Source organism: Propithecus coquereli, unplaced genomic scaffold (assembly GCF_000956105.1).
Source record: "Propithecus coquereli isolate 6110/MARCELLA unplaced genomic scaffold, Pcoq_1.0 Scaffold534, whole genome shotgun sequence".
Taxonomy (NCBI): Eukaryota; Metazoa; Chordata; class Mammalia; order Primates; family Indriidae; genus Propithecus; species Propithecus coquereli.
In genome coordinates this window covers 324,133-349,225 of record NW_012151219.1, presented here as the reverse complement: position 1 = coordinate 349,225, position 25,093 = coordinate 324,133, and the positions used below count along the sequence as shown (strand labels likewise).

The following is a 25,093-nucleotide window of genomic DNA, read 5'->3' as shown; positions in this document are numbered from 1 at the left end:
CTCTTAGGTTTTTGAGGGTTTCAAGTAGATACTTTTTATGTATTTTTCCAGCTTTTCTGTTTGCCCTCAGTGAGAAGGTTGGTCTGAGTTATAATTCCTAGTTCACTGTGCTGGAAGGGCAAATCCCTGAATCCCCGATTCACTATTTTATCATCCTCCACCACCTCTAAAACAGTGCCGTTCAACAGAAATATAATGTGAGCCACACAGTAATTTTAAGTCCTCTGGCAGCCATATTTACAGAGTAAAACAAAACAAAAGAAACTAAAAAAATGTTTATGTAACCCAGAGGGAGACAAGAAAGTGAAAACAGAAACCAAAAACTAGAGAACAAACAAGAAACAAAAAAAAAAGTAAAGCTGAAGCCCTGACATATCAATAATTACATTAAATAGAAATGGTCTAAATATACCAATTAAAAGACAGAGATTGACAGAGTAAATAAAAAGTATGACAAACTCACTTCAAATATAACTATATAGGCAAGTTGAAAGTAAAAAGATGGAAAAAATATGCCATGCAAACATTAATCAAAAGAAAGCAGAAGTGGTGCCAAGATAATTCAATGGAGAAAGATCAGTCTCTTCAACAAATGGTTCAAGAACAACTGGATAGTCACATGAAAAAGAATTAAGATGGACCCCTACCTTAAACCATACACAAAAATTAACTCAAAATGAATCAAAGATCTAAATGTAAAAGCTGAGAGTATAAAATTCTTAAAAGAAAACATAGAAGTTAATCATCACGACCTTGGATTAGGCAATGGTTTCTTAGCTATGATACCAAAAGCACAAGCAACAAAAAATTAGATGAATTTGTCTTCATCAAAATTAAAAACTTTTAGACTTCAAAGGACCTCATCAGGTAAGTGAAAACACAACCCACAGAAGGGTAGAAAATATTTGCAAATCATATATTTGATAAGGGACTAGTATCTAGAATGTGCAAATAACTTACTAATCAAATGGACATTTCTCCAAAGAAGATATACAAATGGTCAATAAATGCATGGAAAAATGTTTAACATCATTAGTCATTAGGGAAATGCAAATCAAAACCAAAATAAGATACCCCTTCATACCCACTAGGTTGGCCATAATCAAAATAATAGAAAATAACAAGTGTTGGTGAGGATATGGAGAAATTGGAATCCTATGCATTGTGAGTGGGAGTGGAAAATGGTGTAGCCATTTTGGAAAATAGTTTGGCTGTTCCTCAAAAAGTTAAACTTAGAGTTACCATGTGACCTAGCAATTGTACTCCTATGTATGTACCTAAGAGAAATGAAAAAATATATCCACACAAAAACTTTTATGCAAGTGTTAACAGCAGCACTACTTATACTATCCCAAAGTGGAAACAACCCAAATATCCATCAGTGGATGAATGGATAAACAAAATGTGGTATATTCATGCAATGGAATATTATTCAGGTGAATTTTAGAGTAGGTGAATTATATCTCAATAAAAATATTATATGAGGAAAAAAGCAGAAGCGGCTACTTTAATATCAGAAAAAGTAGACACAGTTGTTCATAGTTTTATTTGTAATCACCAAAAACTAGACACAATCAAAATGTCTCAATGTGTGAATGGTTACACAAACTATGGTACTTTCATACTTTAGAATACTACTTAGCACTAAAAGACAATCAACTGTTGATTCACACATGGATCTCAAGGGGATTAAGCTGAGTGAAAAAAATCAATCTCAAAAGGTCATATACTGTATGATTCCATTTTATAATATTCTCAAAATGACAAAATTATAGAGATGGAAAGCAAATTACTAGTTGCCAGAGGTTAGGGGTAGGGGGATGAGGAGACTGAGTGTGACTCTAACGGGATAGCACAAGGGAGATCTTTGTGGTGATGGAATAGTTCTATATCTTGACTGTGTTTGTCAGTCACAAATCTACACATGTGACAGAATGGCATAGAACTATACGCATGTATTGATCCTATTTCAATTTCCTGGGTTTGATGTACTCAATAAGGTGTAAATACTGGGGAAACTGGGTGAAGAGGACCTGGGACCTCTCTGTAGTAACTTTACAACTTCCTGTGAACTTACAGTTATTTCAAAGTAAAAAGTATAAATAAAAAAAGTTTAACAATAGATATAGGACTATAGAAACTTCCTCACAGATGTTGATACACTAAGCTACTTTTAATCAATTATCTGAGAGTAGAATATGAAACAGAAAAAAATACAAAGTTACAAAAAAATTATCAATAAGGAAATAATTGAATCAATTTTGATATTTAAATTTATTTAAACTTATACCCACATGAATAAGTGGTTTGTGTTGTTTGTTTCTTTGAAATTAAGTATGTATTCTATTTTCTTAAATAAAGTATAAACTGGTTATTTCATAGCTCAAGTTACTGAAATTAAAATTGTCAACACAAGATGGCACTAAATTAAAGTAAGAAAAAAACTTGGATTTTTTTTTTTTAATTATGAGTTTCATTACAGATGGTTAAAGCAAAACTGAACAAACCATTTATCAAGTGAATCATTGTTTAACTGTGCAGTTAATGAAGTCTCAAGTTTACATGAAAGCTGAATTGTGTTCAGCTTCAATAATTTACCTTTAATAACTGGTTCTATCTTTACTAATTGGAACATTTAAGCTTTGCTGCTTTCTAATCATCATTTAAATTTTCAAAGGGGTACACAAGAAAAGAAATACAGTGAAATCAAGTTAGGAATAACTGGTAATAGTAAAATGTTAGCATTTTCTATTATTTACAGTTTTCCAAACTAACAAATAGCTTTGAAAAACTGAGGTTACACCAGATGAAACAAAACAAAGTTCGACGAAAAGAATTACCACACCTCAAAGAAGAAATACCCTTTGAACTGAGTAATTTGAACCAGAAATTAGAGGTGAGATATATTTTCTTAGTTTTTTCATGGATACTAAAGATTGATTTATTGTTGTTGTGGGCTGTTTGTCTCTAGTGTACCTATAATGGCATGTACAGCTGTGATAATAAACACTATTACAAATTAGCTTCTCATTGAATATATTTTCTTGGTGAACCTTCCCTTCAGGCATTTAGTGAATTAAAGTATCACTTTAATACTTTGGTTTATACATCTTTTCAATATATCGGCATTTTGGGAGAGCCAAAAAAAAAAAACAAAAAACAAAGAAGAAACCCAAAAAAGTTAAACTGCAGCTGTTGAGTGAAATTGAAGGACACCCCTGGGGTCAATTAAAGCGAATATCTAATAAATCTTTTAATGGCCATTTAGCTATTAGGTACTTAAATCCCAATGAAGCCTCATAGCAGTTTTCAGAACAGGGCTTAAAGTTTCAGGGTTTTTTCTTTAAAGGCATAGTGCCACTCTAATTAAGTTGTCCCTTATCACCTAGAACTTCTAAAATCTCAGTCTCTAAAAAGGTTCACTGTGTCATGAATGCACTTATCCTTATCCTTTTAACTTTCCAATCTTGGAAAAAACAAGCCAGCTATTTTTCTTCCCTATGCTCTTGAGCATTCAACCCATAAGTCACGTAACAACAAAAAGATTCTATTGTAAATTCCTATTATCTAACCTCAGCTATGTTCCCAGTATTGCTCAGTTATTATTTTTTAACTGACCCAAAGTTGACTTTTATGTTATCCCACTTAATTTCTTTTCATTCTTCCCAAACTCTAAACCCCAGAGTCCCTCACCCCCAGCCAATGATTTCAGTTTCTTCTACTCATTGATAGGTAATGGTCCTACGCCTCCCAGTCACCCAGGATAGACACCTCTTTGGTTCCTTTCTCTCACTTCTACTGCAGCCCAGATCTGCCCGTTCACCTTGTCCAACGCCTCTCATCTCCTTCCTCCTATCTAGTTGTCATTGCCCTGTTTCATACGTCATCATCTTACTCTTCAATTAGCAGTCTTTTGGCTTTAAAATATCTTTAAGAGCAGGAAAAAAATAAAGCCTAAGATCACAGTCCTAAAACTAGCTTGTTATAAGAACTTTGTAGGAAGTCGGGTTATATCTTTAAAAGTCCTGCAAATTTTACATGCTACTGAATAACATACAGTTTTTTAAATACAAACTTACTGTCACTAAGTTAAGTTGGCCCTCTAGGAAAAGGCACTGTGTCGTACTCTCTGGCTCTTGCAGTGGTATAACCAGACTGGCTTCAGAAATATCCTGGTCTCATAGAAGATGCCCAAAGCTGTGCACTGTAATATACATATGCTTTCACTGAAAAGGCAGAGGTCAAGTCACTGATCATCCATTTGACTGGCTTTTCACGGGAGAACCACATTCATATAAATTGTTCAAACAAAAAAGAAAAGCCTCACGATAATATTAAGTACTTTGTGTGTACACATTTTACATTTAGGGAACTAAATATTTACATGAAATATGTCTCATGAAATTATAGTGAAAATAAGTAGCAAATATGTTTTGATATGTTTGTACTTACATTAAAAGTTTTAAGCAAACTATGTATAGTTTAACTTATATAATTATGAAAATATTTTAAGTACCTATTTTTACTTTTAACCATCTAAAAAATTAATTTGTGAGAGACAGACTTTCCAGTTTTAGTCTACATATAAACATGTTTTTCATTTGGAGCAAACATTTATACACTGGTATAGTAATGGAGTGGAGAGCAGCATGTGGTAGAGGAAGAACATGGTAGCTTATAACTCACAACAGGCCTTGACGATTCACTTACTTATCCTGTGACTGTTAGGCAAGTTGTTAGCCTCACAGAGATTCCATTTTTTAATCAGCAAATAAAGTTAAAAATACCTTATAGGTGACACTGTGGTTTTGGAAAAAATATATATATGTGTGTATTTAGCTGCACACTAAAACATTTAAGGTTTAGGGATGAAAATACATGAACTCTGGAAGTTGCCTTAAAATACTCCAACAAAAAAGGGTAGAGAAATAGGAGAAGAAAAGATGGACTAAGTCGATGGTAGTCGAATGGGGTGAAGGGTACATGGGGGTTTGTTTTATTCTCTACTTTTATTTCAGTATGGAAATCTTCATAATAAAAAGCTAAACCATCTTACAGGTGGAGGGCCTTGACATATAGCAATCACTAAGGACCATCTCCCAATATTTAGCAAAGGGCTTTAAAAAAATCTAATAAGTAGTTATCACTAGAAATTCTTATTTTAATGACCCTAACCACTCTCAAGCTTTAAGACCCAGAAAAGCTTTTTGAGCCATGGACACCTTACTATGGAGATCTAGGCAAACCTACAGACTCTCTGAAACCTAGGCTGAAATCTCCAGTCCCTATAAAAACCCTAATGAAGCTCTCTTGGTCTCTGCATGGTTCCATACTACTGCATATATTGTACTGACTTGCTAGTCTTGAAACCGATACATCTGTAAGAACAAGGAAGCCAGGATTGCTATAAGCACCTCCTGATACATTGCACACATTTCTAACTGTTTTTGGCCTCATTTCTACCTATTGTAGCATTGGTAAGGAGTTGAGATTAATGTTTCTGCCTCTAAAGCATGCTGGGGAATATTTATTTTCAAGATTATTTGAGGTTATTGAGCAGGTGATGCTAAATATTTGTATTAGCTAAAAGATATGAACTACTTAAGTCAACTTTGTCCACATTTTGACTTCTAACTCCAAAGACTCCCTTCTAAATTAAAAGTAAACAGAATTTTTTTTTTTACCTAGATTGCATTGATTTGAAAATGTTACCTATTTTCTACTAGAACTTAGTTTTATAAATGTGTCACTGAAGACCAAGTTTTCATATACCGGATTTTTGTATTGTTGAATGTCAGAATCAAAGTCAATAACTTTAAATGGACATCTCCATTTATCCTAGTAAATATAGTCTATTTATCATGAGGCACTATTATATAAGGAAGGTCTTTCCATATTTCTCCAGCCTTAATACCATCACTCAAGTTCAGGTCACCTTTAATTGCTATAAAAACTTCCTTATTTATGGCCTTCCTTCACTAATTGTTTTTGGACTTATGAATTTATAAAATGAAAATTTCCTCAAATGCTCTGTAAAATCATTTCTTATAGAATATATGAAATGCCATATTCTTCTCATTTTAAGCAAATATATCATTCATTCTCTAAATTAGCATTTTTTTCAGCATAACCAATCCAGTCATTTCAGCCATCTTCCAAACAATATAAATCACTCTGGCCGTATGAACTATTGTTCTGATTTGATATATTATGGGAAATAGCTAAGATAATCACAATATCCTTTGCATGGCTTTTATGCGTCAGTATTATTGTACTTAACATACTGTAAAATTATTTGTTTGTATATACATTTCCCTATTTTACTATATATTTTTAATTATTTTTCAAAGTAAATTTTTTAAAATCATGAAATAGTTCTAAATCTTCTCTCCACAGGGTCTGGTAGATATCAGGTACTCACCAAATATTACTGAATTGATGATTGAAAACATCAATACATTCATGCCATGTTTCTGTATACAGTAATATATGATCATGTTTCTATATGCAATAATATATGGTCATATAGTAGCTCTAGAGTTTATTTGCAACCACATTGTTTTCTTTACAAAATTTAGCAAGAAATGTTTAAACTCTAGGAAATGTTAATAATGTACCATATTTTGTTTGTATATTCATGGAATATAAGTGGTACTTGGTACTTTGTCAGGCACTGGGAACATTACAAAAATAATAAAATAAACAGTTCTTATCCTTAAGTTTCTTAAAGCCTGGACAGAAAAGATATAATGGCCATCCCTAGGCAAAATTGAGAAACAGTGAAGTTTTCTTTGGCTCATATTATTAAGTTATGAACAGATAATCAGGCCCTATGATTACATTACTTGAGCAAAAACTTGAACTGAGCATGCTTTATCAAGCTAGTCCCATCATTTCTTCCCTGCCTAAATGAGGCCTGGCCACAGGGGGACAAAGTCACTTAGTTCAGGCTGCTATAATAGAATACCGTAGACTGGGTGACTTATACAACAGACATTTATTTCTCACAGTTCTGGAGGCTGGAAGTCCAAGTTCACAGTGCCAGCATGGTCAGATTCTGTTGAGGGCCCTCCTACTGGTACACAGATGGCTGTCTGCATGTTGTGCCCTCACATGGCAGGGAGAAAGAAAGAGAAAGGAAGGTCTCTCATATCTCTTCTTATAAGGGCACTAATCCCATTCATGAGGGCTCCACCCTCATGACCTAATTACCTCTCAAAGACCCTATTTTCTAATACCATCACATTGGGGATTAAGCTTCAACATATATGTTTGCAGGGTGGCACAAACATTCAGTCCATAACAGTCACTAAATAAGCTTAGGCTGCACCATTTACAAAACAAGAGAATAAGTTTAGCAACTGAGTGTAGAAGATGAAAGAAGGGGTCAGGAAATAGAAAGGAAGTACTGGTTGATGCAAAAACATTGTTGGAAACTCCTGATTAGTAATCAGCATTTGTTATCAGAGAGACTTTTTACATTTTTAAATGATTAAGTTATAAATTCCATATTTCCTAGTGAAAATGAGAAGATAGTTAATCCAACAGGAGTGATTTGATATTTGTTTTTGTTTTCCTAATAGGTAAAGAATGGACTTTCTTTTTTTTCTTAGAATGAAGATGTACAAATGAAATAAGCACTATTCATTGTGCTTTAAAATGAATAATATTCTTTATGTTTGTCCCCCCACTTTTTAAAAGGAGTTTAGAGCAAAGTCAAGAGAATGGGACAAGCAAGAGATACTATATCAGACTCATCTGGTTTCTTTAGATGCTCAACAAAAGTTATTATCTGAGAAGTATAATCAATTTCAGGTAAATTATGTAATACTCTCCTCTAAATTAGAAGAAGGTAGAGGTTAAATATTTGTATCTTTGCCACTAAGCATATAATCTATTTACAGATAGAAATGCCAACTAAAGTAGAGTAACCAAAGTAGGTCCAACAGTGAGTACAGTCACAAGTGCAAGAAAAATCTGTAATGGTGAATTTAGTCTACATGTCTCAAAGAATGGTGCTATTAAAAATTCCATTGTTATTATATCATTAAATAACACATGTATTTGCATGCCTATGGGCAAGGCACTTAGGGAGTCTAAGATTGTTTGCTTTGCTTTGCATTTCTCTGATCGCTTGTAAGACTGAGCATCTTTTCATATATTTCTTAGCCTTTTTCATTTCTTCTTCTGTGAATTTCCTATTCATAAACTTTGCCCATTTTTCGTGTTGTTTGTCTTTTTCTTGTTGAGTGTAGAAGTTTTTGTACATTAGGAATTGTTAAGCCTGTAATATGCATTGGCAACTTTTCCCCTACAATCCAATTGCTTATGTTTTATTTTGTTTATTTTATTTATTTTTAGTCATGGTGACATTTTTCAACTATTATGCAACTGAATTCATAATTCTCATCTTTTTATAGCTTCTAGATTTTTTTCTTGCTTAATAAGACTTTCCTATTCCTCACCTCCTTCCCTACTTTACAGCTTCACTCTCAGGTTATGCAGATATATTTTCTCTTTATGCCATCTGAAATTGAGATTTTAGAACCAACACAGGACTGAATTACAAAGGGCCAACCTTCATCATGTAGGAACATATGTAAAGATATTTTTACTAATTCATTTCTATCATTCTTGAGCTTTATGTAAGCTTAAATATGATACTCCTTATTTAATTTACACAGTTTTCATATTTTTCAGAAACAGGCACAAAGTTGCCAAACTCAACTAAATGGTCAAAAACAGTGCATGGAAGACAGCAGCTCTGAAATTCCTCGTTTGATATGTGAACCAGATCCCAGTTGTGAAACCGGTGAAAGAGATGAGTTCATTATTGAAAAATTAAAATCAGCTGTCAGTGAAATAGCATTAAGCAGGAATAAGTTACAAGATGAAAATCAGAAGCTCTTACAAGAACTGAAAATGTACCAAAGACAATGCCAGGTGAAGATTTAATTTTTATTTTCCAACTGATATCGTCCATGATCTGTATAAATGGTGACTCAACAGGTATTGGGATTAGAAAGCTAGTTTTCTATTCATATTTCCTTACTTGATGAGTAAATTCAGTAATCCCACAGGTACTTCATCCCAATAGAGTGCATTTTGGTTGTGCAGTGGCATAATAATAATGTATCACCAGTGCAGTGTAACACCAGTCATTTACAGACCTCTGTGTCTAAGAACCATGGTCCTTTAGCCACACACCACCCTCTTCCCCACTACTTCTCTGACTCTGTGCCTCTTTCACTCATAAGAATCCTGGGTTAGAAATACAGGAAATCATGAAGGATATAACAATCTAACAGCCTCAGCGTATGGGGGTGATTTATCACTGGTAGCCTTATTATAATCATTCACCAAACAGTAGCCTAGAGTTTATTTTTAAGTAACTTTCACACTGGCAAATATGACTGATGGTTTTTCAAGCATTAATTTTTTCCTTAACTCAACAATTTTTTCGTCTTTTCACTTCTTGCAATGATTAGAAAGGTTATATAGGATTCATCAAAGTTGGTCATTACTAATTTCTTTACTAAATATATATTTCTTATTCATGAATATCCATTTACTTGAGACATTCTATGGTTTTATCTCCCATTCTAGGTTTTATCTCTCACCTTCAAACATTCAGCATCTTTCTACCATGTTCTCCGTGACAGTTGGCCCATCTCTTCACCCCACTCTATTCCATCCTTTTCCTAAATTATGCATTTTGAGATCACTATGTGGGCAGACTTCCACTTCCCTGAGATATTCCACCCCAGGATCTGCCACTTAACCTCCCAGGATCAGGTCTTAGCCCTGGGCCAACTCCTCATTCCCCTAGCCTGCCCCATTGTATATGAGATTAGTGCTTTAACTTCTTTCTCTGCCAGCATTTGCTTTTCTCCTGTGTTCCTTTTTCCCCATGTTTGGGAGGGAATAGAAAACAAGGCTCCTAGCTTCTCGCATTCAGTGGCATTTCTAAGAGATGTACATCTCCCCCATCTCAAACTCCAATTTTGTTTGAGAAGGGAGGTCTTATTCTAATACAAATTAGAATACAGACATAAACAAACAAAGCAAGCTAAACTGCAAATACTAAACACTGAGAAAGCCAGAAATTGTCTAGAAATAGAAAAGGTATTGATGGTGTTTTCTTTGGCTTTATTATATTACAAATGAAGTTAACCCTTTTTCTTCTGCTCTAGAGGGTATCCAAGGGCTTCTAGTGTTTAGCTTGCCCGTCAGCCTACCCTGTGCTGTTCGAGCTGTGTTTGCGTGACTGCGGGTAATGCACTGGTGAGGTTCTTACCCTCTCAGAGCCTGCTGCCCATTCACCTCCCTGCATATAGGACAACTGGACATGCCTTCTGTTTAAAGACAACTTAAACTTATATTTTGCAGTTGTCTTTGTACTGTTGGAATCTGCACCAGGATCATATTCAATAAATAAGAAAACGATTTTTCTAGGTACTTCCCAAATATTCTCCCTTGGGCTTCAAGTTATCCTGTGCAGACTGAATAGTTCTCTGCTTCGTTCCTTCTTTAAGTCTTTTTGGCTCTGGTCCCTACAAATCTATTCTCTGCTCAGGCCTATTTTTCTCTGCTCTGTTTAGTTTGCCTGAAACATATTTCATTAGCAGGTCCAGTTACACGTTTTGTTCTACCCTTCAGTGAGGTTCAGCTTCTTCACTAACATCAGTTCCTTTTATTCTTCCCCCAAATAATTCTATTTGAACCTGTTTACAGTGCCCAAAATCATCCTTTTTATAGGGTGAGGTTCAGCTTTTGTCTGGCTCACTTGCAGAATAGAAATGGCTACTCTTACACCTGTATTCTAGGGGGGAAAAGAGGCTCTGTTTCTGGCTGCTGTTCTTGGCAGCATGACTGACTTTCTCTGCAATGCTTTCCTTGATAAACTCCCCTTTTCTCCTCCTCAGAACTTTGTCGTTTATACTTTTCCAGGACATAGGATGGAGAATCTTGTTAAAAGAAAAAATGTTGCAAATATAAGGAAGTGTGTACATTGAAGAACATTAATAAATTAACATTCCCAGTTTGGGTCACCATCTCTACCCTCCCTCTAAATAAATGCCTTAAGCTTGTTCTGTTCCTACTTATCACAATGACATATTCCTATTGACAAGAAGAGAGAATGCATGCAACCTGGGAGTCCAGGGTGTAGCAGGAAGTGAGAGGACTCAAACCAGCTCCTGGCCAAGGCCACCCTATCCTTTACTGATATCATTTAGTTGACTTAACCTCCTGATCCAAGTCAACAGGATTTGACTTACCACCCTTCTCACTCTCAAACTCAAAGATTTCTCCAAACTTCCAGGAGCTTGCATGTACTCCTGAGAAAGCTCTGTGGGTCGCCTGAGCAAAGGAAAGTCCGAAGGAAAGTTATCTACTTCGAGTTTTCCTTATGTATGCATATATTAATGTATTTAATAATTCATTAATGTCCTTAATAATATAACAATATAATAATAACAATAATAAGTAATATAATAAAATTAAAACCAGCTCTTCATAGAAGTCAATGTAATTGTGAAATATTTTTACTGATATTCATTCTAAAGGTTGTAAAACAACAGTATTAATTGCCTAATTATTATGACTTTCCTTTAAATCAGTGGCTCTCTACTGGGGTGATTTTGCCCACCCTGTTGACATTTGGCAATTCTTGGATACATTTTTGGTTGTCACAACAAGGAGAAGGAGTGCTATCAGCATCTAGCGGGTGGAGGCTAGAGATGCTGTTAAACATCCTACAATGCACAAGACAACCCCTACAACAAAGAATTACTCAGCCCAAAATGTCAATAGTGCTAAGGCTGAGAAACCTTCTTTAAATTTTGAAATGTTATTTTTATCATATTCTTCACCAGTAATTCTCTAATTTTATTTTGTGATGTTTTCCATAGTTAATGATAAATTTTAATGTGACTGATATTCATACTGATTTCTATGAGGAAGTTTACCAAAATTATATTTTTACAAATTTTTATTCATTTAAAAAATAATTTAGCTATCCTTGGATGTAGGAACATTATTAAATTTAAACTAAGAATCTCCATTTTATATTTTACAAAAGAATTGCATGTATCAAAAAACAAACCAAATTATTCTGGAGCGTGTTTTATACACACAAAAAAATCTGTTATAGTCTTAATAAAAAGATTTTTGAAAAGTAAAGTGCATTAAAAAAATTTCTGATAAATAATATTTTTTTTATTTCAAAATACTTGAGGGGGTACAAATGTTTTTGTTATATGGATACCTTTTATAGGGCTTATGTTGGGGCTTTTAGTGTGCCCATCACCTGAATTGTGTTCATTGTACCCAATGGGTAAGTTTTTTTATGAGAGAAGTAGTCTTTTATTTGTTTATTTATTTATTTTCAGAATATCATGGGGTTGCAAATGTTTTGGTTACATAAATTGGGTTTGTGCCATTTGGGTTAAAGTTAAAAGTGTGCCCATCCCCCAGATAGTGTGCATTGTACCTGTTAGGTGTGAATTTACCCATCCCCTCCCCCCCCCACTTGCTTGATTTCTGAGGAATGTTATTTCCATATGTGTACATAAATGTTGATCCATTAGTTCCAATTTAATGGTGAGTACATGTGGTGTTTGTTTTTCCATTTTCGTGTTATCTTACTTCAAAGAATGGTCTCCAGTTCCATCCAGGTTAATACAAAAGATATTAGTTCACCCTAGTGGGTAAGTTTTTGGCTTTCCCCCCTCCTTCAAAAAATTTAAGATGTCTACAAGATAAGATTTCTACTCCCAGGAATACACTAAGTTATTTTTCATCCATTTTGGAAAACAATGCTGAAAATAATGCTTTTACTTAGCCTCTTTCCTGTTTTATTTCTAAATTTTACTCGTGTTTCATTCTTTTCTTTAGAATAAATACTAAATAAGGAGATATCAATTATTTGTATTTGGTAGTTGATTTGAAAGTTTAAAAATCACTGCTCCTCTCAAGCCGTTAGGCAAATTTCTAACTAAACAGATGGGCCTTAAACACATTTTACAAAATTTATATTTTACTAAGGGAGAATAATTAGAGGTAAATAATACTGTAACCAGTGTATGTATTTAGAAAGAAGTTTCTCTTCTTTCTTTACAAAAATGCCATGATGAAGTGTTTCATATTTTGCACATGAATGGAAAAAGACAACCATTTCAATCTGAAATACTGTCATTTATTGTATATAAAATTCTCTTTAGTTTACTGCACACTTTAATGCCAGATGCATCTCAATTTTCACATGAATCACATCTTCTCACTTGTCTTTCTACAACCTTGAAATGTGTCAGTATACATGTTAATTCCATTGCATATCTTTATTTTCTATGCTACACTACACTCACATTTTTTAAATGTGCAATATTTCCCATTGGAGGTTAATGGCAAAAATAGACTGTTCTGCACTTTTCTAATGTCTATGCTGGAAAATTTAACCTTTTTTTATTTGCTTGTTAATGTGTCATTAAGGTACTAGAGAAACACCATCCAATAGAAATATAATGCAAGCCACAAATATAATTTAAATTTTTCTAGTAGCCATATTTAAAGAAGTAAAGAGAAATGAGTGAAATTAAAATATAATAGTAACATATTTTATTCAAGTCAATATACATCCAAAATATTATTGTTCCAACATGCAATCAATATACAAAAAATTATTGACATATTTTACATTTTTCTCATATTAAGTCTCCAAAATCTGGTGTGTATTTTATGCCGCATACATATCTCAATTTAGATGCTGAGTATTCGTCTGAAATAGTTGATCCATATTTAGATTTCATAAAATTTTACCATTAAAAAAGTAGATTTACATATTTAAGTTGTTCCAGTCAGACTTGAAAGTGTTCCAATAACTGAATCAAGTACCAAAGAATCATTTTCCTGAATATTTGCACCCACATTGACAAATAATTGATTTAACTTTCATGCAAAAGCATACTAATTTCAAAACTATATCTCAGTTAAATAAATTCACTAAATCTTGTGTCAATTTAGTATTATTAACCTTGAATTCAAAGTCAAAAAATAACTCTAAATATATTGATATCAACAAAGCTTTCAGACTTTTCTTGTATGTTTGCAGCCAACTTACATAATGCTGTCAAATATAATTAAAATCTTTTGCATATGCCTTCATGTATCAAATCATTATTATTTATCTGTATTATGGAAAGTTTCAGTTTTCATATATATTCTCATACCTATGTGGCTAGGTCACAAATAAGCTTTTTTCCCCTCAATGACGTCTCCAACTATCATTCTTATAAATACTGTTTTCTAATAGCAGTAAACAAATATTCTATTATTATCACATTTTACAGAGTTTCATTATGTCCTGTACTTTCTATACAATTGTTGTTCTAGGCTTTATGAATTTGGGAGTAAGTATTAATGAATAAAAAAATATGTCTGCATAAAAACATATACATTAATTTCATAGCAGCATTATTTATAATAGCCAAAAAGAAACAACGCAAATGTCCATCAACTGATGAATCGATAAACAAAATCTGTTATATCCATGTAATGGAATATTATTCAGTCACAAACAGAAATGAACTACTGATACATGCCACAGCATGAATGAACCTTGAAAGCATTAAGCTAAGTGAAAGAAACCAGTCACAGAAGGCCACATATTGTATGATTCCATTTGTGTGAAACATCCAGAATATGCCATTCCATAGAGACAGAATATGAATTAAGGGTTACCAGGGGCTGGAAGGAGGAGAAAATAGGAAATAACTACTAATGGATATTGGGTTTCTTTGGGGATGATGAAAATATTCTGGAATTAAATAATGGTGATGGTTGTACAACTTTGTGGCTAAACGAAAAACTACTGAACTGTACACTTTAAATGGGTGAATTTATGATATGTGGATGATATTTCACTAAATGTAATTGAATATGTCTACATATTACGAATTATTGAACAAATGATTTTTTGAAAATATCTAAAGTGTTTTCTACCACCTTTATTAGCATAGGAATCTCCTGCCCTTAGAACCCCCCACCCTATCTTGACCATTATCTACAGGTCTGTTTAACTTATTTTGAGTGAAACAAATTATTTTCGCATCTTGAATGTTCTAATTGGACTAGGAGTCAAAAAAATATGGATTTTTCTGTTCCAAATTCTGGCACTTACAAGTTATGTAACTTTGGGTCAAGTCTGGTCCTCAGTATCCTCATCTATAAAAATGGCAATGGATTTGATGACCTGGGCCAGGTGCTCCTAATATATATTAATTTCCCTATATAATTGAGTGGAAGGGACCCGATAATATTGAAGGACTTGTCCATTCCTCTCTCCTCGAGAACAGCCAAGAACTACTGCAGGAAATGGCTCAACAGGCCATGATCATGAACCTCAAATGGGTACTCAGCACTGCCCAGCAATCTTGCTGCGTTCCTACAATCAGCTAACTCTCCCATTCCCATTGTAAGCCATTTCAAATCTTCTCCACTACTCAGCCACAAAAAAATAATGGTGAACTAGCACCTCTTGTATTATCCTGGATGGAGCTGGAGCTCAATTCTACTAAGTGAAGTATCACAAGAATGGAAAAACAAGCACCACATGTACTTACCATGAAATTGGTACTAATTGACCAACACTTATGTGCACATATGGTAGTAACATTCCTGGGGTGTCAGGGAGTGGGAGGAAGGGAATGGATATATTCACACCTAATGGGTGCAGTGTGTGCTGTCTGGGGGATGGGCATGCTTGTAGCTCTGACTTGGGCAGGGCAAAGGCAATATGTGAAAGCTAAATATTTGTACCCCCATAATATTCTGAAATTAAACAAAAAGGAAAAATATACGAAAGCAGAAATGAAATTAGGGCATAAAAATTCACAAGACCCTGCCCATTTGCCACCAAAATGCAGAGTGGCTTCCATATATTTACATGAAGAATTGACACTCAGGTTGCAACGTCATTCTTAAGGGTGATAAAAGAGACTGACTCTGAAATGGTGTGTGATGTATTTGCATTAATTCACATTTTATGCATTGCACTTTATTCATACTTTTATGTTTAATTTTTTCAAATTTTACATTCAATGTAATCATATTTGTTTGATAATTTGATTTTTCTTTGCCATTAGACTATAAACTCACAGAGGACAGGTTCTGTATTTGTATCCCAAGAGCACACAATAGGAACTCAGTAAATATTTGTTGAGTAAATGAATCAAGGAATGGAATTCTGTAAAGACAGAGCAAGCAAAGGATTAAATATCAATTTGTTTAAAATTAGAGTCATTTGTAGATGTTAAATATTTTAAAATGTATCATATATTATGATATCCAAACATGACCATTAAAACTTTTTTATGTTTTTATTCAGGCCATGGAAGCAGGACTCTCAGAGGTGAAAAGTGAGTTACAGTCACGTGATAATCTCTTGAGAATTATAGAAATGGAACGATTGCAATTACACAGAGAATTATTAAAAATAGGAGAGTGCCAAAATGCTCAAGAAAATAAAAAGAGGTATAATCATTATATTTGATAGTCTGAGAGAAACTGTTCAAAACATGATGTTTAAATATTTTTATGAGTTTTATATTTGAAACTAGAATAAAAAGTCTATCTTGTACAACATGCTGTTAATTTATGGATATATTAAATATTTAAAATAAAATTCATGGTAATTTTATCTTTAAAATTAACATCTTCACTTACCTAGAAAGTTATATCATCTTCTGATTTATGGATACTTCTGTCACAATGAGTCAGAAATTTTCTTAGAAGTTTTATCCTTCAGGATATCATAAAAATAATAGTATAGAGCTGATATTTAGTTATATATATGCAGAGAAATAAGATGTATTCCATATTTTTCAACTGTTTTTGTTTTGATTGCCTATAAACTATTGTTAACTTTTTCACTTGTACATATTATATTTATTTTGGCCTCTAAACTCACCACCTTTTCAGTTCCATTAAGGTTCCATTTTTTTTCCTTCTTTTAAAATCAGACAGATATTGCGTACTCCATAACCACAGAGGAAATGGGATTGCTGAGGATTAATAAATGTTTATGCTTGTGAATAGACAGTTTGCTTTAATAGTTCATTGATGCTCTTATTCTCCTTAGAACTCAAATCTTTCTCAAAATCAGAAAGCTAATGCCAGACCAATGATAGGATTTTAAAAATTGAAGAGCCAAATGGTGAAGGATATTTTTTACATTGTTTTAAAGTCAATAATTATTTCTTCAAAGTTGTGGGACCTGCTAGCATTTCTTTGAGGTCTACGCTTAACAATAAATGGCAAATTAAGATCCCTAAAAATGACCTATTGCATGTCTCACCAAAGATGGCAAAATGCTTATTGGCCAGTCAGCATTACTGAGTGCTCTGTGTACAAGCTATATGTCATCGTCACTGATCATTAATGCATCTATTGGATATTTATTATGTGTAAAGTGCAGTTTCAGTGTGGTGAGTTGGTGAGAAATGTCTTCATGCAAAGATAAGAATGTATACACCTAAAAACATAAGAAGTTTCATAGAAAAACACGCCATTCAACCCATGTCTATCTCTTGTTTTGTTAAGAGCATTGTAGGTACAAAGTGTGATGCACTTACAAGGCCAATGCTGAATTCTAAACATTGCCAACTTTCCTTCAATACATTATTTGATCTAAAATCTTGTAGTTATTCACATATTTGACCAATACAAACTCTTTTATTCTGCTTGTTTGCCAGCCTATTTAACTGGTATTTATTTTGGTCTCCAAAGTACATACATCTTTCTCATTTGGAGAGTATCCCTCAGTTCTAATATTCTGAGATTTGATGAAAAGGTATGTATTTAACTTTTCATAGCTACTATTGTAGACTTCTCAGCCTTCGTCTTTCCCACTAAAAGTTTCAAATCCTTTTAGTTTGTTCTCATATGAGTGCTGGTCTATCTGCACTATTGTTTTGGTTTCTTTTGTTTGGACTGTGTCTTCTTTACAGTTGTCTTACGGTCAAGCAGCCCAGACTACTGAGTAGATGCACATTAGTTTTATAGAAATAGGATAGTAATGTTTTTATTCATTTTCAGAAATTTTCTCAATAATGGCAAAATTTTGTTAGCTTTTTCTATCTTTCTTTTTTAGTTATAGAAGCACCTTGGGTTGACATGTTCTGAGAATTATTAAAGATAATATCAAAGCGGGGCACAGCGGCATGCATCTGCAGTCCCAGCTACTCAGGAGGCGAGGTGGAAGGATAGCTTAGGCCCAGGAGTTTGAGGCCAGCCTGGGCAACATAGCGAGGCCTCAGCTCTAAAAATAAATAAACAAATAATTCCAACACTATTTTTCTACATGACAAATAATATATTCTTTATATGTTTTATTAGCATTTAATATTAACATGATTATTGTTTTCTTCTTGGCATTTGTCCACATTGGAGTTCGACGTTTGTTCCAATCACTCACTGAACTTTGCAAGATCACCATGAGGTTTTTTAGCATTCGCTTCAGCATTCTACTCCCAGAAATTGCTTAGGGAGAATTGAAAAATAGGGAATTTTATTTTTGACTTCTTCCAAATCATAGGAAATAAGAAAAATTTAAGATGAATCCTGAAATGTTTTAGGAAAATATTGGACAAAGTGGAGAATGTTCACAGTATATTACTAAGTGGGAAACAAAAGGAGACTGAAACAAATAAGGTGTATAGTATATTCTAACTGTATGGGAAATATATATTTATTTATACACATATATACATGGGGAAAAAAGACAATTACTACACACAGAAGTGCTGAAGATGGTTTTTCCTGCATGATAGCATTATAACAGTATATTATATTCTGATGTACTTTGTTGTCTACCATTAACATACATAACAATCAGAAAAAAGCAATCTAGCCTAGACATATGAACCTAAGGGATATCACTATCAATTCATACCTTTTGAAAGATCTTTTATTTTCAATCATTATATTAGTTATTTCTCCATCATTACTCTGATTTTGGTTTGTTGTTTTATTTGTGTAGTTTAAATTTTTGATGTGTGGAATCTGTTCGAAAGTTTTTTGGAAATCTAAAATTGTACTCACTCACAAATGGGTATATTCCTCAAAACACCATCCTCCACCAGAATAGTCAAGCCTGATTTCCGATAGAAAGCATGCTGTTTTCCCCATCTGGTTATCTTTATTTTTGTGTCTTGATGATTTTTATTTTACCAATTTTACCAATGTTCATATGAAAGTCAGCATTATCTGCTTACCCTTCAAACTTCCTGTGGGAATTGTACTTTTTATACCAGTTTCTGCTTTTCCCCTTTAGTATTAATATGTGGTTGCAATTCCGTTTTATAAATTGAGCAGCCAAGGAATAGATGTATTTGGGCTGTCTATGGTTAGACTGTCAGATTTAATCCTTTTTTATCTCTTATAGAGTAGTTGTTCCCCTTGGACTTCTCATGACATAGTTTCTTTCCACAATGCATTAGCAAGTTGAGTGTGTTTTTTTAAAAGGGTTCCCAAGCTATTTCAATATAGGAAGTCTTTTCTGTTTATCAAAAAATCTTATCTACATATACAATCCTAGTATTCTACCAATTTTTAATGTATAATTGAAATTCCATATTAATTGCTTCTTTTCTTTTCATTAAAACGATTTGCACTCGTTCAAAGATGTAAATACTTATGGGATCTGAATGTATTGGAACTTGAGATTTCTATAACTAGAAATGTTTCCAATAATGATTTATCTCTGATCTATCTCTGCATCCTACAATGGTCTAAATTAACAGTATAGTCATAACAATTTATCAAATTAAGCTTAATTTTTATTCATTTCATTTTTAATGTGTAGACCTGAATCATCTTACTCACCTTCTATTAAAGAATCAGAAAGAAAAAGGAAAGAGCTGCTTTCAGTGGTCCAAGACCAACCAAATCATGAAAAAGAACTGAATAAGGTATGGAAAATAATGAGCTCCCTTCTTCCGGGTAGATTTGAGGTGTTTACATACAAAGTGCTAAAAAAAAATTTCCCTTCTCATTGTCTTCTTTTTCTTTTCATATTTTTTCCTAAGATGATAATTTACCAAGCTGCTAATTCTGTGTGAGACATTAAAAAACACAAACTTTAGGTTATCACTCTACCATTGGGAGAACACTCATGGAACGTGGAGGGCCAGTGGCTCCATGAGAGGTGGCTCATATCAGGAAGATGGAGACCACAGACTCTGGTGCTCAAGCACATGCATAAACTTGGGGAAGCTACCTGTACACGTTGCTCTGGAGCCTCCTAGAATGGGGATAATCGGTGCCTACCTCATAAGGTTGTGATGAGGATTAAATGAACTAATAATAGCTGCTACTGAAATAGCACTTACCATGTGTGAGGAACTATTTGTTCTAAGGATTTAACAAATCTTATTTCATTTATTCCTCACAACCATATTACAAATTAGGGCTTAATATTATCCCCTTTTTATGTTTGAGGAAACTAAGGCACAGACTTCTCCCAACATTACATAGCTACTAAGTGGCAGAGGCCAGATTTGAATCTAGGCAATCTAGCTCCAGAGTCTGTATCTTGCCCTAAGTTAAAATCCATGCAATAATGCATATAAAGTGCTTAGAACAGAGCCTAGCTCAGAGGAAACACTTAGTAAATGTTGGCTACTACTGTTATTGGTTACACTCACATTTTTCATTGAGCCCCAAAAATGTGCCAAGTACTCTGCCGGGAACTAGAAATACAAGGATGAGTAAGACCTGGACACTGCCTTAAAGAGTTTGTGGTTCTCTACTCTCGTACAAAGAGTATATTCTCGGCCGGGCGCAGTGGCTCACGTCTGTAATCCTAGCATTCTGGGAGGCCGAGGTGGGAGGATAGCTTGAAGTCAGGAGTTCGAGACCAGCCTGAGCAAGAGTGAGACCCTGTCTCTACCAAAAAAATAGAAAGAAATTAATTGGACAGCTAAAAATATATAGAAAAAATTAGCCGGGCATGGTAGCACATGCCTGTAGTCCCAGCTACTTGGGAGGCTGAGACAGTGGGATTGCTTGAGCCCAGGAGTTTGAGTTTGCTGTGAGCTAGGCTGACACCATGGCACTCTAGCCCGGGCAACAGAGTGAGACTCTGTCTCAAAAAAAAAAAAAAAAAAAAGAATTTGCTGCTTTTGCACAGTTGTGACATGGCGAGAGAGAATATGAAGCACAAATCTCTTTATAGGCTCTTGGAGACCACTAGATAGTGCAATGCTGTGCAGAAAAGGTAACAAATGAATTGTATATAAATAGCTGTAGCTTAACAGGAAGTGTTCGTGGAGAGCATTTTCATTCTCTTATAATAAAACTAACAAGACCCATGTATTATGAATCTTGCAAGTGTTTTATTTCTTTTCTTTTTGTCCAGTACAGAACTATTTTTATGCATTTATTTTGTGATAAAATTTGCACTTTTAATAAAGCCAAAGTCACTTGGAGCTCAGGTAAATTAATCTCACTGTGAAATAAGTTTTTCAGTACAGTATGTTGTTTTAATCTCTAAACATTGTGAAAATAATAACAATAATTTACTCTTTTTTCATAGTATATTAATTTTTTACATTTTAAAATTTCCATTTTAAGATAAACATGTTAAATTACACCATGGGGATGCAATCAGCAAAATCCAGATTGGGACAAACTCCAGAACAACCCTGTTGTTTCATCAAATAAATTTTAAGTGTAAAACTTAGAGACAGAAGAGATTAAAGGAGACTTGTAATATTGTCCTCAGGGTTAGGATACTTGTACTCCAGTCTCCAGTATCCTCTTTCTTCTCTTCCCTGTAAGTCTTTTTCTTTTTTTCATCCGTTAAATGATGGGTTAGCCTGTGTAACTTCTAAGGTCATGTCCAACTCTGAAACTCTAAAAGTGTTAGTGGTAAGGATAGAATCAGATGAGGGGTTGGTGACATAAAGCCTGACGGTGGATCACGTTTGCCTCTGGACACGTGTACTTTCCATGTTAGCTCATCCCACTCTAGATGTCATCCCCTAAAACTCAGCTTTTCCCAGTGTGTGAACCATCTTCTAGGGCCATAAGAGATTGTAGAGCACAAGGAGTCACAGGTCCTGGAATCAGACTGCCTTTCACCTTCACCAGGAAGGTGACTGTGAAAAGTTATGCACCTGAATTTTCTAATCTGCTAAATAGAGCAATCTGCAAAACAGAGAGATTATGGGAATTAAATGAGATGATGCATGTAAAGCACTTGGGACACACACAAAAAGAAGGGCTTTAAAAAGATAGATGAGCCAGTCTCAACTGGCAAATCCTATTTAGATCCTAATTCAATTAAATAAACTTTAAGAACATCCATTATATTTTTGAGACAATTTAAAATTTGAATACTGCCTGGATATTTGATGATATTGAGGAATTGTTAATTTTTAAAGACATCATAATGGTATTCTGGCTATGTCAAAAAAAACAAAGAGTGAGAGAGAGCCCTTATTCTTTTAGAGATATATACTGAAATGTTTAAAGGTGAAATGAAAAAAAATCAATGTTAAAAGTAAGTAACCCGGGGTAAATGTATATGAATTTCTTTCATGAGTGGCCTCTGTTTAACTCTCCAGCCTTATTTCTCATAACCTAGTAAGTCCTGTTCCAATCTCCTTTTAGTTCACCAAGTGTGCATTGTTCTCTCTCATTCCCATGACCTCATTGTGTTCTTTGCCTGGGAGCCCTTTTCCATCCCTGTCTTCTGACTGGCCTCCATTCATTCTTCAATATCGGGTCTTAGGACCCCTTCTCTGGGGTCCTGACATCACCAAACTGGGGTAAACGCCCTCCATGCATATTGCAGACATCAGTTGCTACACTGTGCTGGAACTGTCTGTTTATGTTTCTGTTTCCCCCAATGGATTATGATTTTTTTGAGATGGATGATTGTGTATTTCACCTCTGAATATCAAGATTAGAAACAGTGACTGGTTTCTAGAAAGATGCTAAGAGGCTGAACCAAGACAGCGGTAGTAGGAACAGAGAACAGAGGCAAGACTTAAGAGACGTGGAAATAGGATGGATAGAATTTGCTGCCTGACTGGATTTAGAAAAACGAGGATGGAGAGGAGCCCAAAATGATCCAGAGATTTCTAACATGGAATGCTTAGCCAAGATTAAGAATGTAAGAGACTCCACAGGCTTAAGGGGAGGAGGTGATATGTTTCATAAATACATTGTTAGAAATTTATTCTAACACAATTCTGAAAAACACAGTGTTTATTCACAAGCAATACAGCCTAATTTAGTCAAAAAAAGACCTGAATTCAAAGCCAAGAGTCCTGGGAGTTCTAGTCCCCGCTCTTCCGGTTATTAGCTTTATAACTTTGAGCAAGTCGTTGAACCTCTTTAAACCAATTTTTTTTCCATAAAAAGTGCTTGATTATACTTTCTCTGTCTTTCTGTCAAAGTAGTTTTCCAAGTAGTGTCAGTGGAAGGTAATGATTTGCATACAATAGAAAATAGAAATGAGAAATGAATTTTTGGAATTGGAAGGGAAAAATTAATGAATCATTATTGTAAGTATCTGTGTTTAATTTAGTATTGATCAGAAAAGGGGCCTGCCAAAGCTTTAGGATAGCAGGACTGAACATGGCCAATAAAAGCTTTAAGTTGCTCTATAAATAAAAAGATTCATTAATATTTCTGGTCTCTATTTGCTACAGATAAAAAGCCAACTCCAACAGGAGGAAGAGTACCATAGCTCTGAGCAGGAAAGAATGAGGAATGAAATCTCTAACCTAACAGCAGAGCTTCATCAGAAGGAGATCACTATAGCAACTGTCATGAAGAAAGCTGCCCTTCTGGAAAGACAGTTAAAAATGGAATTAGAAATAAAGGAAAAAATGTTAGCAAAACAACAGGTATGCAAACCAGCAGAACAGCACCTGCCCAGGGCACACTCTTGCTTGATGCTGATAGTAGCCTTCATTGTTGTCTAATAAAAGCATTGCATTTCTTGGTATTATTTCCGAGACTAGCAACACAGAAATGTTTTATGGCATCACATAAAACCTTTGTGAAACAATGCAAAGTGTCATCAAAAAAGAAGTAGGAAAATAAGTTACAGTGCAAGATAATTTCATTAAATCCCATCTTAACATTTTCTCGTAATCCACATTCAGATCACCAACCACAGCATGCTCTATTCAAAGATTTATTCCTGAGTTTTCTCTAGTTCCCTTCCATGAACATTTTTACCTTTAAAAAAGTGTCTTTATTCCAGTTCTTCTTTGACACTTCCCACCCTCCATTTTATGTATATCTTTTAGGGTTTTAAAAAACGGTTGTTGAAACATGAAAATCAGTTCATAATTACTAAACATTCACTCAGTGCACAGCATGGTAAATGGGGAAAACAGTGATTGTAACATTCTACTGTTAAAATACTCCAAGTAACTCCTCCCTTCCTTCCCTGCCCCTTGCCCTCCTTCCTTTCCTCCTTCCTATTTATTTTTTAAATTCCCTCAGTCCCTTACTCATGACTGAATTGGTGGCCTACTACTGACAGCACAGGACTTACCTGCCCTTTTACGCCAAATCTAGAGGTTCAGAGAGCACCATTCAATAACTTTCTAGGCATATAAGGGTCACTTCACAAATAGCACAGCTATTTAAATCCTGTATTATAAAAACAAAAGATTCAGCCTTTGCCCATCATAAGCCTTAAACTGTCAGTAATTTGTATAATACACAGGGCAACAGCACAGAGGGGATAATCACATTGATTGTACCTATATAGGGAAAGATATTTTACAGGTGTTAATGGTGATCTGGGTAGTTGGATTATGAATGATTTTTACTTTTACCTTCATATACTTACATATTTTCCAGGTTTTCTCAATGAGAATATAGTTTGTAATTTATGAAAGTAAATCTTAAGGCAAGTGTTTTATATAGAAACTATCCCTAGATAAATAAAAGGACACAATACTATATCCAAGTACTGTTTTTTTTGGTTTTTTTGTTTTTTTTTTGAGACAGAGTCTCACTCTTTTGCCCGGGCTAGAGTGAGTGCCGTGGTGTCAGCCTAGCTCACAGC

The 25,093-nt window shown here is 34.3% G+C and overlaps 1 protein-coding gene across 1 annotated transcript in view; it reads left to right on the top strand.

Moving 5' to 3' along the window:
- The window catches only part of CCDC67 (coiled-coil domain containing 67), an 81,338-nt gene that overhangs the window by 21,681 nt on the left and 34,564 nt on the right, over positions 1–25,093 (top strand). The window contains exons 4-9 of the mRNA XM_012657233.1: positions 2,762–2,896; positions 7,702–7,815; positions 8,701–8,943; positions 16,385–16,530; positions 19,862–19,967; positions 23,718–23,915. Coding sequence (XP_012512687.1) covers positions 2,762–2,896; positions 7,702–7,815; positions 8,701–8,943; positions 16,385–16,530; positions 19,862–19,967; positions 23,718–23,915 — 942 coding nt within the window. The remainder of the gene's footprint in view (positions 1–2,761; positions 2,897–7,701; positions 7,816–8,700; positions 8,944–16,384; positions 16,531–19,861; positions 19,968–23,717; positions 23,916–25,093) is intronic.